General features: G+C 39.3%; 1 protein-coding gene across 2 annotated transcripts in view; it reads left to right on the top strand.

Annotated features, from left to right (window-relative positions):
• Window positions 1-17975, top strand: part of NR2C2 (nuclear receptor subfamily 2 group C member 2) — a 101057-nt gene that overhangs the window by 923 nt on the left and 82159 nt on the right. The window contains exon 2 of one of the 2 annotated variants that reach the window (XM_043588209.1): window positions 12613-12696. The exons of the other annotated variant lie outside the window; for it this stretch is intronic. Coding sequence (XP_043444144.1) covers window positions 12637-12696 — 60 coding nt within the window. The 5' untranslated portion in view covers window positions 12613-12636. The remainder of the gene's footprint in view (window positions 1-12612; window positions 12697-17975) is intronic. 2 annotated transcript variants of the gene reach the window in all.

Raw genomic sequence — 17975 nt, 5'->3', positions numbered from 1 at the left:
GCCCCGCCCCCCGAGCTCTGCTGATTGGCTAGGACGGGAGGGGCGGTCCCCGCGGGGCGCGGGAGCCCTGGCGGGGCGGGAGCAGAGGCCGCGACGCGGCGTGAGGCTGGGGCGGTGGGGGCGGGGCCGGGGGCGGGGCGCGCGGGGGCGCGGCCTAGGTTAAGAGTCTGGGGCGCGCGGGGACGCGGCGAAGGGTTTGGCGCACGTTCCCTAGCCGTGGAATGCGTCCAGAATGAGTACCGTAGAACAATAGTAATAAAGGTGATGAAGTATCTAGAATCCACGGCGCTGGCTTGCGGGAAAGGCTCTTCGGAACCTGTACATCCTTCAGGGCTCCTTCCCGTGTTTTCGGCATGGCTGCGGTTGAATCCCTTCTGAGGCTCAATTTCCTGGACTGTAAAATGGGGAGAATGGTGGTTTTTGCCAGGCTATACCTCCCTTCTCAAGATCGGTTGAGGGTCTCTGCTCAGAAAATGGAGTCCAGACTACTTTGTGAACGGCAAAGTAATGTAAAAATGGTGTTCCTGTTGAAAGTAGGATGTAGAGCCATTGGGAAATGAAAAGCTTAAGGGCATTGAGGGCTTGACAGAACAGAGGTAAATCTGAGGTAATTCTAATTCGTGAATTAAATACTTATTTGCCTAGTTTGGTTCACTGGAGGATACATCCAGAGAACCAGCTAGACAAAGCTCTTGCCTTGCTAGAATTGGGGAGTGGGGTGAGTGGACGTTAAAGAGATGATTAAAGAGTGGTCAATTTCATGAAAGAAATGAAATTAAACTGAGTGATGATTTAAGGTCTGATGAGACTAATTTAAGTTAGATTAGATTAGGAAAGGTCTTTTATGAGGTGGTGATGTTTGAGCAGAGGAACCCAAGGGAGAAATAGTGTTCTAGAGAGAGTGAACAGCAAGCGTAAAGGCCCGGGAGGGCAAGTGTCCCTGGTGTGATGGCCAGTTGTGGCTGGAGAGTGGTTCGAACTAGTTCATTGTCCTTCCCATTATCCCACTGACCTCCAGGCTAAAGTCTGTGAACTATAACAAAGGTAATGTAGATAAATCTTCAATTTAACAGGGCCTGGGTGGCTCGGTTAAGCGTCCGACTGTTGGTTTCGGCTGGGGTCATGATCCCGCGGTTTGTGGGTTCTAGCCCCGCATTGGGCGCCCGGCTCACAGTGTGGAGCCTGCTTCGGATTCTCTACCTCCCGCCCCCCCCCCCCCCCACTCTGTCTCAAAAAAAAAAAATTTTTTTTTTTTTAAAGAGACAAAATACAGCCATCAAATGAATTACTAATGAATACGTGACTGGGGTGTGGGGGGAAGGCTTCAAAATCACTTCTAGATTCAAATCTTTTGTTAGTGTCTCATACCCATCTTCAGTTCATAAAGTATTTGCCACGTGCCACTAATACCTCAGGCACTAGGTGACCAAGACGCTGATCTGGGTCAATTATGTGAATGTGTTTCTATACATGTGAGTTCTGTTCTCTCCTCTGCGTGTATATATGCACACACCTATACACACACACACACAAAATGTTTTAAACGGAAGCTAAATACTGTTGTAGTTAACTGTCAACATTTACCAGCTGTCCGGCTTTGGATAACTTCCTTAACTTTTTGAGCCTCAGTGTTTTCATCTGGACAGCAATAGAGCCTTCTTTTTAGAATTGAGGATTAAATGAGTTAATCTAAATAAAGAACTTAGAAAATTGCCTAGCACATAGTAAATACTGATAATTGGAGTTGTCATTATGAAGCACTAGCTGTTGGGTAAAGACCTTAGACTAGTTAAGTGATATAAACAGTGAAATTTTTATGCAGTGTGGTATAGGGGCAAAACACTGGGTTAGAATTAGTTTCGGCTCTTTTCCTTCTGGCTGTCACCTGGCATCCAGACCAAAAGTTTATTTAGAAAACAAAGTAGAGGAACTAAATAGTACTAATGAAAGTATGGGGTGCTTTACAATTTACAAATCTCTTACAGGCTTTACATTGTTCAAGCCCCACTAGAACCCATGTTATGGTACACCGTTTTCCTGCTTCCTATTTTAAGAACTTTCTAAGACTTATTTCTTATCTCTGTATCCCTAGCTCCCTGTGCACTAAACACGGTGGCCTGCTTTCAACTTCCTTAACGGTGTGGCTTACCTTTACCCCAGGTCGTTTCACGTGCTCTTCCCTTCACTTCAGACTTTCACATGCCTGCCCTTTCCTCCACATACCCCCATCCTCCAGTCCCCTGCAGATCTCAGCTCAAGCATCACTTCCTCAGGGAAGCCCTCTCTGTTGCCCACTATTTGTCTAGATCAGATTCTATTACTTTACACTGTGTTCTTTTTCCTTGTATCTCACTTTTTAATTACACACTGTTATGATTGATTGATGTCTGTTCCCCTTACCATACTGTAAACTTTGTGACAACAGGAATAATTTTACTCACCTTTGTATTCCCAGCACTTAGCAGAGTATCTGGTACTATTTGTTGAGTGAATGAATTGTTGATAACTTTTGATATCACAGATAACTAAGTTGCTGCTCTTAAATGGTGCCTTTTTATATGGGCTTGCTTGGCAATTCAGATAGCAGTGCCAGCAATAAAATGCCTGTTGTGGTATTTGGATGAATTTAGGAATTGGTCCCTCACAGATACGGCACTGCCTAGAGATGTAAATATGGGTAAAATAACCCAGATTAATCCCTTTTTACCCACTTAGGTGTTGATTTGTGTTTATCTTTTTAAAACAAGAAGTAGATAATTTAATAGTTGTAAGTTAAATCTCATGAACATTAATGAGCTCATATGAAACTCATTAATAAGTAAATAGCCCAAATATAATGTCATTTCTCTATCACAGGGGATCAGAGAACAGGAAAGAAGACTTTAGTGGGTTTGCAGGGAGTTGAGAGTTGAAGTCTCTGTGGCCATTAATTTTAAATATTTATCTTTCCAAAGAGAAATTGATTCATGCAATGGAATTACTAAAAATCACCCTTTAATTGCTTTACCAAGGTTAAAAGCAGATTTTTATGCAGTATGTGTCAAGCTTCTACTGAAAGGTCTGGTTAATAGAACATTTTGTTTATATAATACAGATTTTTAAAATAAAATGTTACAGTAGTTTGAAAACAACAGTAACATTTTTATTTAATACTTTGTTTATTTTTGGATGTTTCTTTTCTAACCTGTTCAAGGATTTTTTTGGTATCACTTGTTCAGTTCAGCACTCTTGATTCCTTGAACTAATTACTCAGGGTGAGCAAAAAACTGATAAGTTTCCTTATTATTTTATATCATTAAATTATTTATTTCCTCAATAGTTGTATTGATGGTGATCTTGAAATTTTGTTTGAACATGACTTTATAGAAAAAAGAAAAACCCTGTGTTAATAACTTAACTTATTGGGTTTGAGAATTGTCTCCAAGGAGTCAAGAGACAGTGTAGCACCTGTCTCTGGAACCTTGAGTGGGTAGCCTCTTAGAGGCTTATACATTCCTCGCTTGAAATATGGGGAGGGAGGAGCCAACACTGAGATTGGGGTCAGGAGTAGGGAGGGGCCAGTTACTATCTAAATGACTTATAGAACGAGGCAGGTGGGCCTTTGTAGAGCAGCCCTCTTTCAAACCATAGCATTGAACCACTGGCCTCATGTATCTAGCTGCCTGAGTGTGACATATTGAGGGTTTTCGTTTGGGATTTTATCTTTGAGTTCTCTTACCTATGTGTCAAATTCTTCTTTCGTCCCAAAGCACCTCACAAAGCAGATATTGGTCAGTCCCCTTCAATCAATGCCACTTAGGGAAATCGGTGAAGGAATCCATATTAGAGTTTATCAAGCCCAATCTCACACCTTGATGCAAAACTCCCCAGCCAGAGTTAGTTCATCCCTTTTTACTTCGTTGCTGGTTATGAGGAGCTTAAATAATGTTGACTTTTCCCCTCCCTGTATGAATACCATCTCTAACCTGATAGACACATTCATGCTATCACTCATTGTAAAAAATGTGTTCTTTATTTGTTATAGTTTGACCTGCCTTCAACATAACATGCCTAGAGGCCAAGATTCATTTTGTAATTCCCTCCCATCCTGCCATTCCTTCTCCACGTCCCTTGTCACAGTGCTGCCACCTGCTTCCCATGCTCTCTTCAGTGCCCTGAGTGCTAGAGATTTTTAAGCAGCAGGAGCTCTGTTGCCAAAAGGCAGGCCTGCCTGGGACCAGCTCAGCTAGTATAGGTACAATGATGAGGGAGAGTGTATGCATACAGAGGGTGAAAGCCCAGATCGAGGCACTGGCATGGGGGCATTGTTAGGGGGACAATATGAACAGATTCATGTCCCTGGCATCTGGGAGTCTTAGAGTAGAAGGGTGGGAGGGGAGTTGTTTAAGATGTGAAAGGAATAGAGTAGCTCAGACACTCAACTGCCCTTTCTGATTTTAAGTGCTACACTCCAGGTAGTTAGTCTATAATGATGAAAGCAAACCTCAGGGACAAAGTGTGATTTTTAGGGACAATAAAAATTACTTCCTCCACTATAATAAGAAGCCTTCATGAGAAGTCTTTATAGGTAAAACCTTTCATTTCTTAATTATCGACAGTAACCAAAGATTCTAATTCCTGGAAATGTTAATGTTGTAGAGAGATTTCATTCCAAGTGTTAAAAAAGATAGCTTTCTCTTCTGTTTGGACTAGTAGTCAGAGGTATGAGAGGGTTGAAAATGAAAAATCGCCTCAAACTTGAAGCCTTCATGGTTTTACTGGCTGCCCACACATGCAGCCTCAAGAAACTCCAATAACTGCCTGCCTCTAGGTGGCTGAGAAAGATACACAACAGAGATTGGATGGCTTTTGGGAAGTTACACAATGCCAGCAGGCTTCATGGTACATTTGCCCAGTAGTATTTATTGAACAGTGAATCTGATTATTATTTGCAAAACATTTCAGAAATGCCATTTGTACTATCTTCGTTCTTTTTCTCTCCCCCGTCTCCATTGCTTCTGCAGTAATGCATCTTTTTACTAGGTTGGTTAAGTGAATGGCTTGGAATTACTCTTTTTTTTTCCTTTTTTTTTTTTTTTTTTAACATTTATTCATTTTTGAGAGTGAGAGAGACAGAGCATGAGTCGGGGAGAGGGAGACACAGAATCTGAAGCAGGCTCCAGGCTCTGAGCTGTCAGCACAGGGCCCGACGCGGGGCTTGAACTCACAGACTATGAGACCATGACCTGAGCTGAAGCCAGACACTTAACCAACTGAGCCACCCAGGCACCGCAATAGCCTGGAATTATTTAAAAAATCACCTTTCACCATGGTTAAAAGCACATATTCTAAAGTATGTCAGCCCCTGGCTGAGAAGACTGGCAATTAGAATATATTTGTTGACTTATTCGATACAATACAGATTTTTAAAACTTTAAATTTATAATACATGTTTCTTTTCTGAGGAGGGAAAAGAGTCAATTTTTAAAAATAAGTATCAGGTTACTAATTGGGTGGGACTAGATCAGAAATTTCTTTGAGCAATACTGAACATAAATTACATATTTTGGAATTAGTGGTTGTGTAAATGAGTTATTAAGTGGTCTAGCTTATGTTCCCTTAGATAATAAACTAGTCTTCTGTCACTTTTTAAAATTCCTTTCTCTCGACTTCTGTTTTCTGGGAAACTATTTTGAAGGGCACTGTGGTATAGAGAGAATGTTGTGATTTTAGAGACAGACAGGCCTGAGTTAGAATCCTAGGTCTGTCTCTTACTAACCAGATGACTTGAAACAAGTTGATTAAAATTCTGAGTCTTTTTTTGTCAGTATTGGTGGAACTCATACTTAGAAGGTGTGTTAAAGATTAAATGATGCCTACTTTGATTAAGACAGAGTGGATGCTCAGGAAATCTATCCTGCTTTCCTTCCATTCATCCATCCATCCATATTTCATGCTAATAGACATGAAGAGAGTCTGTGTCACTCTTACACTTGGGCCCTTGGTAAGGGAGGCAATCACCCATTAGGGTACATGTTTTTTAGGGGAAGTCTCCATATAGAAGATTGTAGTGCTGCTCCCATAGAATAGGAACTGCATGTAGGTTAGAGTCACTACTCTTCGCCACTATTCATTCACTCCTCTCCTCATCTCCCCAGGCCCATCACACACACACTATTGCTGCCCCTTTGTTATAGTCCAGACCTGTAATATGGAAGAAATAGGTTTCCTGTGGAGGGTGGGAAATCATCTGACCCCAAAGCTAAATAATCTTTGAGTCTAAATAATGTCAGGGTTTCTGATAAAAAGATGTATATCTGAACCCGAGACATCTCTGTGAGCATCTTTTCTGTTGATGAACATTTATATTATGCTCAATTTGCCACTTGATTTCTATTTCCTGATTGTAAGGCTTGATCTAGGATTTCAGGTCTTCAGATATGTATTTCTTCTTTTTTAGTTCTCAGGCAATCCAGATTCTTCAATTTTTATTTTCCCATGAGTATAAAAAGACTTCTGACAATCACAGAATAATAAACTTAAACTGAGTACCTTGTACCTATCAAGAAGTTCTAGGGGCACCTGGGTTGCTCAGTTGGTTAAGCGTCTGACTCTTGATTTCTGCTCAGGTCATGATCTCATGGTTCATGAGTTCTAGGCCCATATCAGACTCTGCGCTGACAGCATGGAGCCTGCTTGGGATTCTCTCTCTTTCTGTTCCTCCTCCACGTGTGTGTGCACACTCTTGCTCTCTCTCTTTCTCAAAATAAATAAACTTAAAAAAAAAGTTCCATACCCAGAAGTATTTTGCAAATAGTTATTAGCTTGTTTTTAAATATTTGTGAGATTTATCCTAATTCAAGCCTTTCATTTTGCCCAGTTGTATAATTTAACAGAATAAATTACAAATGCTATGTGAGCATATTTTATTTGTGTGTGTATACATTACATATTTATACACATTTCATGTGGATCTTATGTCAAAATGAAAGACCTGTTCCTAGTTATATATTGCATTATACAATTTGAATTTTTGCTTTCAAATTTCTTTGAGAAAGTAGAAGCGTCACCGTCTCCTTATAGCAATGGTAGCCACCATGTATTGCATGTTTACTGTATGCCAGCCTCAGTGTTAGGCTCTTGACATACATGTGTAAGATCTAATCTTCGATCCTTCCAATAACCTCATGCAGTATGGTATCAGATCAGCTTAGTGTCAGAGCCTCAAAAACCTGATATATTTGCTTCAGTGGGAAAATACCAAGACTAGATATTTTGAATGTTATATAATTATGGGCCATGCAGTACATAAATATGGATGATATAAATCAGTTGATTGTAATGGGGAAAGCAACTCACTCATTCCCGTCAGTGAGGACAATTTCCTTGTCCCAGGACTTGTTTATTGTTATTTGAGACACTCCTAAGGCTTCCCCTGTGGGGAGCATAGCTGGTCTATCCTGGTGACTGGCTGACTTGGGGATTCAGGTGTTCCCAGTCAGAGACCAGCTTTCACTACTCTGGGGTCTGTAGCCCTGCTTGACTAAAGAAATCCTGGTTGCAAAATTTGGTCAGCTGTACACATTTTGTGAGCCTAGAATAGTTGATTCAAAGTCACTGTTGTGTTCTTTGCTTTTTTATTGTTAAAAGTTATATTGATCTACTTGTATTTGAAAGGATTTATGTTGTAAAACCTAACATCACATAAGACCAACCAATAATAGTTTTACTTCATCATTCTGGGGTCTGTATCAATTTTTATATATTGTGCCCTGTTGTCATTTATGTGCTATACAAGAAAAACTCTGTAGTTCAAGTTAAGTTTAAGAGGCTCTACCTTCATCCCTGGCCTTCTGCCACCACTTTCTAACTTCCCTTCCATGTACAGCCTCTCCTTTTCCATCATCTCTCCACACTGTTGCTCAAAGGTTTTTCGGGGGTTTTTTTGTTTGTTTTTGTTCTTTCGAAAATCCAGATGTGATCACGTCATTTCTCTGACAAACCTCTGGTTGTTATCTGTTGTCTGCAGTGTCAGCCTTTCGCCTCCCCTGCTCTCCAGCAGTTTCCCACCAGATTGCCTGCTGTTCCTTGAATATGCCATTCTCCTTCATACCTGCCAGTTTGTATGAGCCGTCCCTTCTGCTTAGAACTCTCCCCCTGTCACCCCATTCTTTTCTTACTAAATTTCCATTCTTCACTCAAGACCCAGTTTAACTAGCTCCTTCTCCTTTAAAACTGTCATTGGCTCCCATAGGCAGAGGGAGATGCTTTTTCCTTTGGACATTCATTGTAGCATTTAAATTGCAGAGCTATTACAGTTTCCTGCTTAAGTTCTTCAGGGGCAAGGACTGCTCCTCCTCCTCCTCTTCCTCTTTTTCTTCTTATTCTTCTTATTATTAATCTTCAGCAATTAGTCCATTGCCACTTCAGAGCAGTTGCTTTCAAAGGTTGATGGTCTTGCATTTGATTAATTTAAAACCAACATAGAAAAATTTACTGTAGCAGCTTTTTTTTTTTTTTTTACTAGAGATACTTGCTCTTATAACTCTTTTGGCAACTAATCAGATTCTTTTTTCAGAAGCATTATTGTGCATGTGGGCAATCTTCAAGGTTTAGGGACTTGAGTGGGTTGGGCTCCACCCTTTTTAGACCTCAGGTTCCTGTACAAAGAGCTACTTTAGTGTTTTGTCTGCAGTGGTTATTGCAGTGCCTGGAGTATAGTAACCACTCAATAAGTGTTACTTACTATGAGTATTACCATGTTTACTGTGCGCTCCACCAGCCAAGAAGGTTGTTGATACTTTGTCTGATTTGTGGTATCAAAACAATAAATTGTTCTTTTTTTTTTCCAGATCAAATGCAAATTTATATTGTGCTAGTGAGTATGGTTTTTCAAACTACATGTAGACCCAACTGACTGTTTTCCTGGAGCTTCTCATTCTAGGGAGACACCCCTAATTGATGATCCTTGCCCAGTACCCTTTCCAAAACTCTCTACCCTTCCTTCTCACTGTGATCTTTCTGTCTCTAGGACTGCCTATGGCTGAGGTAGCAGAGAGAAAGCTCTCAGGTGAGAGTCTTACCCTGATATTATCTGGGGTACACCTGATTTAATGTTTTCTCTCACTGCTTGACATTGCCTGAGGATTTTGTTTTACTTCTTAACATTGTGATATCCTGGAGAAAGAAGCCTCTGTATCTTACTTATATGTGAGGATAGGCTATGGTTTGTTACAACATATTTTCAAAAATGATGAAATGGAAAATATTTTTCTGAAATAACCTTTTCACTTACCTGTTCTTAGTGAATTTAAATCTTTATTGAAAGCCCTTGCGGGGCGCCTGGGTGGCTCAGTCAGTTAAGCGGCCGACTTCGGCTCAGGTCATGATCTTGCAGTCCATGAGTTCGAGCCCCGCGTCGGCTCTGTGCTGACAGCTCAGAGCCTGGAGCCTGTTTCAGATTCTGTGTCTCCCTCTCTCTGACCCTCCCCCGTTCATGCTCTGTCTCTCTCTGTCTCAAAAATAAATAAACGTTAAAAAAAAATTTTTTTTTTTAAAGAAAGCCCTTGCTTTTCATAGTTTCTCTTTCATTTTCTCTCTCCCACTCTTTGTCTCTGCTTGTTTTTCCAGAAGGTGCACTTTCGTCCTTGTTCATTTTTAAGCAGCTTGGAAAGCTGCTGTTTGATGATGCCTGACATTGTTTTGGAGGAAGAAAACCAACAGTGAGATCAAGAATTGTAAGAATTCCAAATGTGTAAAGAAAGGTTGCTGCTCTGGTTTTGAGTGCTTGAGATGATCTAGGAAGTTGATGTGTGGGAGAAGACGGCAAGGTCGGGGACACTTGCCCTAACAGAGAGCAAGACTTCTCAGAAAGCTGCAGTAATAAGATAATGGTAGTGGCATGTGGAGAAAGATAGTAGAACAGTAGTGGAACAGAACGGAGAACTTAGAATTATAGCCACATGTATAGGGTAGCCTGAGATATGGCAGAGGTGGCATTACAGATTAGTAGGGAAAAAGAATGTTCAAAACTGGTGCTGGAAAATTGACTATCCGCACAGGAAGAAAATTAATTGGATCCTTCTCACCAAGCTCAAGAGTCCATTTCACGTAGATTGAGGACTTATATGTGAGGGACAGAGACAAAACTCCTAAACATTTATAAGAAATACATAAAGTTATACTTATGACCCTAGGGTAGGACAGGATTTTCATAAATAAAACATAAAAGTACAACCTGTAAAATAAATATTGATAAATTCAACCTTATTAAATTTAGGAACTTCCATTCGTCAAAAGACAGCATAAAGAAAGTAAACAGACATGCCACAGGGTAGGAGATGTTTAGTTTAATATTTAAAATATCCAGAATATTTACTTTTTCTAGGCTAAACAGGTTAACTACTACTTCTCTATGACCTAATATCTATAATCACTGGTCATTAGCAGTATCTTGGGACAGCTCCCTCTCCCCCAGCCTTATCTGAGACTAATTGGTCCTGCAAATTTAATGTTAAAGTTGAGTCATTACAGAAAGTTTTCTGAGTTACAAAGTCTCCATCAGGCAGTCATCTATAAAATTCACTTCAGCTCAAAACTTAAAGGATCAAGCTACCTCTTTTAGGGAAACCCAATAGAAAGTTACACCTTTCTAGTATTTTTTATTTCTATACTACTCAATAATATTTCCCTAACAATATTTCTATAATATTCAAATTCATATATTTCTTGTATCAAACTGCATCAATAACAGCAACAGAAATTCTAACAATCCTAAAAGTGATTAAATTAATAGTTACATCTGCATGTTTGGATTTTATTAATATAAAATACCTATTGGTTATTTATCCATTTGATTCCTTAGAGAGTTCTTATTTACTGTTTTGAGAAGAAAGATTAGAACTCTAGACTTTTCACATGCAATAATTGTGGGGTTTTGTTTGTTTTTGTTTTTGTTTTTGAGAAGGAGAGAGAGCCCGCAAGCAGGGCAGGGGCAAAGAGAGAGGAGGGGGACAGAGGATCTAAAGCAGGCTCTAGGATCTACACTGACAGGAAACAGCCCGATGAAGGGCTCAACTTAGGAACCTGAGATCATGACCTGAGCAGAAGTCAAAAGCTTAAACCTCTTGAGCCACCCAGGTGCCCCAATAATTGTGTTTTTAATAATAGTCAGTAGATTTTCTGGTACCCGTGAAGTGATGCATTTTTCTTCCTTTCCTGTTAGTTGGAACCAAACAATAACTGGGAAAAAAGACCAGAGTGTTCTTCTGAATCACTGACACTGGTGACCTGGTATCATTGTAGCAGGTGGTACAGTATGTGCTCTCACAGGATTTTGACTCTTTGGAGGCAGGGGCCAGTTCTTTTATGTTTGTCAGTCACAGTTTCATGCCTCCATTTCTTTCTCATTGCCATTTTGGCAATAAAATAATCTGAAAGAGAATTAATGATAATAGATGTGGATATTTAATAGTAGATAGAATACTATGGAAAGTTGCCAGAGAGTAAAAAAGTTTCAAAGAGATCAGTGCTTGAAATACTTTAGTTAAGAACTACTGGAAAGTGTTTTATAAAATTGCATTGTCCAGTTTATGACTGAGGGAGGGCCAAGCAAATGGACTGTGTATGCATTTGTGTATATAACACACTTCGTGTGGTTCTATATAGTTTTTATATGTATTGGTGGAAATAAATTATATAAAAATTACACAAGAGCTTTTTCTCTCCTATTCACCATGAGACCTGTGCATTCAATAATAAAGTCTTTCTGATTTGTCCAGGAATTAGATCCAAAGTGGATCTCTTTATCCTGAATTCTTGTGGAAGACTTATTGGAATGGGGTTTAGGGACTATTTAGGGGAGCTGTGTCTTTAGACCTAAAGACACCAGGCGGGGGGAGGGGTGGGGGCTGTTTCATTAATAGTGCTTTGCATTCGATTGATCCTGACCCAGGAGACCAGCACACTTTTTGGTCTGTAGATGCTTTTCCTCAATTTTTACAAATGAGGGCACTATTTTTTCTATTAATAAAAAGCTGAAATATCTCGTTTTCTAAATTAATGAGGACTTTAAAACATAAATTGATGTATTTATGGGTACCATGTTCTTAGCCCACTTTAGTAATGTAGTCTCCTTACTTCTTTGCTAGTGCTGGTGTTTGCCTTTCAACCTGTGAGGTGTGTTAGCACCTGGACAGGGTTTTGCTCCTCACATTGCCGCTGGTAACAGAAGTATAGTTGAGGATAGCAATCTAGTGCTCTGTATCTAAGGTTGATCTCACACCTTTCTCAGATAGCCACCTTCTTTTTCAGCATAATATGACTGGGAGCTATCCAGAAAGGTGTGATTCCCACCTCCCTGAGAGGTGAACCAAGCTGTTACAACCCAAGGGTCTTGATAATTCCAGGGGAAGTCTTGTTTCCAAATTGAAATGTTTCTGCTAATTGATTTTGGTACCTGTAATTGAAGAAGCTGGTGCAGCATATCCAGATATGCTTAGCCTAGTAACTGTGTCTTCTAAAGAGGGTAGAATCTGCACAAGACACTACCAAAGATGAGTTTTGATTTCTGATATTTTTCAAGTAGCCTGGTTTCTCCCCACCTGATAGAAGTTGCTGCATCTTTCCAAACAGGTTCTCTAATGATCTTGCTTCACCATGGCTACAAATATGGAGGGGCTGGTTCAGCACAGAGTGGGGACCCAGCAGGTGGCTGAGGTGAGTGACGGGCTAGCACAATAGCTGGCACCCTTGCTTTTGAAAGGAAAAGTACATCCGTGTCCTCTGTTGTTTGAAAACAGTCCCAATGAAGTCAGCATGAAGTCCAAATCCAAAGCAGGATGCTGCCATGGAAGAAAAAAAAAGACGACAAGAACATTTACTCCTAACATTTCTTTACATGAGGAGGGTGGCCTAGCTGCATACAATAAGGTGACTTTTAAAAAGTTTACCTTAAGGGGCTCCTGGGTGACTCAGTTAAGTGTCCATCTCTTGATTGTGGCTTAGATCATGATCTCGCGGTTTGTGAATTCAAGCCCTGTGTCAGGCTCTGCACTGTCAGTGCAGAGCCTGCTTGGGATTCTCTCTCTCTGCCCTTCCCCTGCTTGTGCTGTCTCTCTCTTTCTCTCTCAAAATAAATGAATACACTTAAAAAAAAAAAAAAAAAGCTTACCTTAAACCAGAAACAAAAAGAATCTAGTAGTTAATCAAACTTGTGATTATAGTTTTAACTCCAAGCCTCTGTCTTAGTTTCTTGCATACTTGATACTTTGTTAATACTGTGATATGGTAGAAAGCTCAGTTCAGTGCAATTTGCAGTCATTATTGACCAACTACCATGTGCTAGGGATTTGGGGAAGTACTGAGAAATCTGGAGGTAAATGAGCCATTGGTCCTCCTATAGCGGTCTCAGAGCCTAGTGAAGTAATTGAAAATCAGGGTGAGAAGTGTAACTCCATGTGAGGAAGGTGATCCTGGAGGGGGTGTTGAATAACATGTAAACATTTATCAGACCCAAAGAAGTGGGATGAAGAACTCTGCAGCTGATACTGGGGAGGGCATCCTAAGTCAGAAACCTGTATCACGTCAGGACAGTGACATGAAATAGCTGGTATGTTCGGGCAACTTGAGGTGTAAAGGAGAAAAGTTGGGCCAAATCTTTTCACTCTGGACCAGGCCTACGCAAGGGCTTTAGTCCATGCAACAACCATTTAAAGTTGGTATGATCATTATTCCCATTTCATAGGTGAGGAAACCAAGGCTCAACGACAGAAGCGATTGGCCAAGGCTACACTGATCTAGTTCTATTTCACTTCTTCCAGAGTTCCTTCAGTAAATCATGCATCATACTGTAACCAGGAACTATTAGAAGGATTCAGATTTGTACTTTTGAACCAATATTCATATCTCTAAGGCAAAAATACAAATTTACCAAAAAATGAGCATTTAAAGAAAGAATTTAAAAAGATAAAAAGTAAGTACACACATTCCAGTTTAAACCAATAAAAATGGTGAGCAGATTTTCTAAATTTTGGATCAACCATTAACTTTAAGGGCCATATTCCCCCAGTAAATAATGATTAATATTCACTAAAGATGAAAGCAGATAGATTTCATAAATTTTTTAATATTATATTTTTGAAAGGGTTATTAGAGCTGTGGAAGTATTAGGTTTAAAATGCCTGTGTTTATTTGTTGCTTTAGTTTATAGTAGGAATAATTAGCCTGGAAATCATTATGTTGGTTTTCAAATAGTTAGGGTTATTTTGCATTTGATACAGTTTCCAGCTGTTTTGGAGACTGATGTATGGATTACTAGGAGAATCATTAATTCTTTAGGGGAAGAGATTAGTATAGGAATTTACAGTAGTAATCTATAGTAACCAATAGTGTATGTGATCAGAAACTTTGCTAGCTAAAATTTTCTGTCAGATACCTTATTTCCTTAAGGAAATGGAATTTCATATATTAGTGCAACTACTATTTCCCATGGCAAAAAATGTGCATTTTTAGGACACTTCCAAAATAATAGAAGGCATTCTTCCTTTGGAGCACAAAAGCAATCTTATTTAAAATATTCCCTAGATTTCTTTGCAGTTAGTTTAGTGGATAAGTATGTGTATTGTGTTCTTTGAAATTTTGAGCTTAATAACTTAAACTAGATATAATAACTATCTATAATATTAGATGTTCTAAAACAGTAAGAGAGCCTACAGTTCCATCATTTCAGTACTAAGTAGTAATTGAGTGGGAGTGAAGTATCTAAATTGAGTTATTAACAGTCATTTTTGGATAGTTGTTTATACGATCAGTAGACAATGAGGGAGCACACCCCTTCTCTGCCTGTGGGCCAGAGAGGGCACACAGGTGAGTAAATAAGTGGGGGTTGTCTATTTACAAGGGCCCTGTGTCATGGGGGTCAGGCATGAGACAGGCCATGCTAGAGGAGTGCATAGGAAAGGACAGGCTTTCCATAGTAGAAAAGAGGATCTACAGGGACCAGACAGACTGGGATTTAAATTCAGGCCTTTCCATTTGCTCTCTGGGTGACTGCCTTGTTCCTCAGTTTCCTCAAATAGAAAATGGGAATAATAATAACCTGTCTATCTCATGGGATTGTTGTGAGAAGTCATTGAAATAAAAACGTATAAAGAGCTTTAGTAGGTGCCATGCTTTTGCTCCGTAAATGCAATACAGCAACACTGTCGGTCATGTAAATGATTATGTCAAGTCCGTAGATCACCTTTTTCTCTATAGACCAGATAAGTCACAAATACCAAGGTTAACTACGAAAGTTGGAGAATACAAAGTAACAACTTAATGGCTTATAATGTTCTCAAATTTACTCAGTTATTCAGAGAGACAATTTAATATAGTGGTCAAGACTGTAGACTCTAGAGTCAGATGGCTAGATTTGAATCCTGACCCTGCCACATGCAGACTGTGTGACTTCTCTGTCTTTTGGAATTGTCTATGAAGAATTAGTTTTAATTCTTTTTTAAATGTCTGGTAGAACTCAGCAATGAAGCCATCTGGACTTGGGCTTTTCTTTGCAGGTAGTTTTTTGGTTACTAGTTCAGTCTTTTTCACTTATTATAGGTCTATTCATACTGTCTGTTTCTACTCAAGTCCATTTCAATAGTTTGTCTTTTTGAGAATTTGTTCATTTCATCTAAGTTATCTAATATGTTGGCATACAATTGTTTACAGTATTCCTTTATAATCATTTTTATTCTGTAAGTTCAGTAGCAATTCCTCTTCATTTCTGATTGTAGTAATTTTAATCTTTTTCTTGGTCAGTCTAGCTAAATATTCATTTGTTGATCTTTTCAAAGAATCACCTTTTGGTTTTATTGATTTTTCTCAATTGTTTATGTATTCTCTGTTTCACTAATTTCCACTCTAAGTAAAACCCTAAAGAGATAACATTTTGCATCCACTAGAATGGATAAGTCAGATAACAAGTGTTGGTGAGGATATGGAATAATTGGAAACCTCCTATATTGCTGGTGGGAATGTAAAATGGTGTAGCCATTTTGGAAACAGTCTGGCAGTTCCTCAAAAAGTTAAACACACTTACCATATAACTCAGCAATTCCATTCCTAGGTATATAGTTGAACCCCTTGAGCAGGGGTTGGGGTGCCAACCACCATACAACTAAAAATCTGTTTATAACTTTGACTCCCCAGAATTTAAACTATAGCCTACTGTTGGCCAGAAGCCTTACCAACAACATGAAAAATTGATTAATATATTTTTTTTTAATTTTTTTTAACGTTTATTTATTTTTGAGACAGACAGAGCATGAACGGGGGAGGGGCAGAGAGAGAGGGAGACAGAATTGGAAGCAGGCTCCAGGCTCTGAGCCATCGGCCCAGAGCCCGACGTGGGGCTCGAACTCACGGACCGCGAGATCGTGACCTGAGCTGAAGTCGGACGCTCAACCGACTGAGCCACCCGGGCGCCCCGATTAATATTTTTTTTATGTTGTATGCGTTATATACTATATTCTTACAGTAGTAGCTAGCTTTTTCTTTTTCTCAGTATTTCTAGGCTATGCATTTCATGTGCAAGTTTTTGTGGGTTTTTTTCAAGTTTATTTTTTAAGAGAGAGAGAGGGTGTGAGCAGGGAAGGGGCAGAGAGGGAGGAGAGAGAGAGAATCCCAAGCAGGTTATGCACTATCAGTGCAAAGCCTGAGGCAGGGCTTGAACTCCTGAACTGTGAGGTCATGACCTGAGCCAAGATCAAGAGTCAGATGCTTAACCAACTGAGTGAGCCACCCAGGTGCCTCATGTATGAGTTTTTTAAAACTGTCACAAATCTATAAAAAAATTTCCCAAAGAATTTAATGGGAAAAAAAATCTGTGCATCAGTGAACCATGTAGTTCAAACCTGTGTTGTTCAAGGGTCAAGTATATACCCAAAAGAAACAAAAACGTATGTCCACACAAAAACTTGTACACAAGCATCTATAGCAGCATTATTAAAAATAGCCAAAAGGTAGAAACAGCCAATGTCCATCAACTGACAAATGGTTAACAAAATGTGGTATATACATATAGTAGAATATTAGTCAACCATAAAAAGGAATGAGACACTGACATATGCTAACAACATGAGTGACCCTTGACATTATACTAAGTGAAGAAGCCAGTCACAAAAGACCACATATTGCATTATTCCATTAATATGTCCAGAAACGGGAAGTCTACAGAGATGGAAAGTAGACTTGTGGTTGGTTAGGGCTGCGTTATGGGGGTGATACCTAAAGAGGTTTCTTTCTGAGGTAATAAAATATTCTAAAATTGACTGTGGTGATAGTTGCATATATCTGCGAATATACGAAAAACCGCTTAATTGTATACTTCACCTGTGTAGATTATTTGGTAGGTGAATTATATCTCAGTAAAACTGTTTTTTAAAAAACAGTACATAAGCAACCAGATGCCACTGCCAAAATTAGGAAGTATTTTGCAAGATAAAACCAAAGGGCACCTACCTGGGTGGCTCAGTCAGTTAAGCATCTGACATCGCCTCAGGTCATGATCTCAGGACTCAAGACTTCGAGCTCCACATTGGCCTCTGTGCTGACAGCCCAGAGCCTGGAACCTGCTTCAGATTCTGTGTCCCCCTCTCTTTCTGCCCTTCCCCTTCTCATGCTCTGTCTCTCTCTCTCTCTCTTCCTCTCAAAAATAAATAAATGCTAAAAAAAAAAACCTAAAGGAATTTGTGATTGTTTTCACTTATTAATTAGAATTACATACTTTCCAAAATACTAAAGCATGATTTACATGTATAGTAAACTATGTTTTAAAAAAATTGTATATATAGTTTGATTCCAGTTTGTAAAGTATTTATACTAAATGTTTATAGCTATATGGCATGTACTATGTAATACCATGTGCCAGGTATTATGGTCAGTTTATCATTTCATTTAATATTTCCATTAACACTACCAGGAAAGTATTATTTTCCCCAATTTAAATAAGAGGAAAC

Source organism: Prionailurus bengalensis, chromosome A2, assembly GCF_016509475.1.
Source record: "Prionailurus bengalensis isolate Pbe53 chromosome A2, Fcat_Pben_1.1_paternal_pri, whole genome shotgun sequence".
NCBI classification, from domain to species: domain Eukaryota; kingdom Metazoa; phylum Chordata; class Mammalia; order Carnivora; family Felidae; genus Prionailurus; species Prionailurus bengalensis.
Note: the sequence above shows the minus strand (reverse complement) of the source record. Positions and strands in the feature narration are given on the sequence as shown.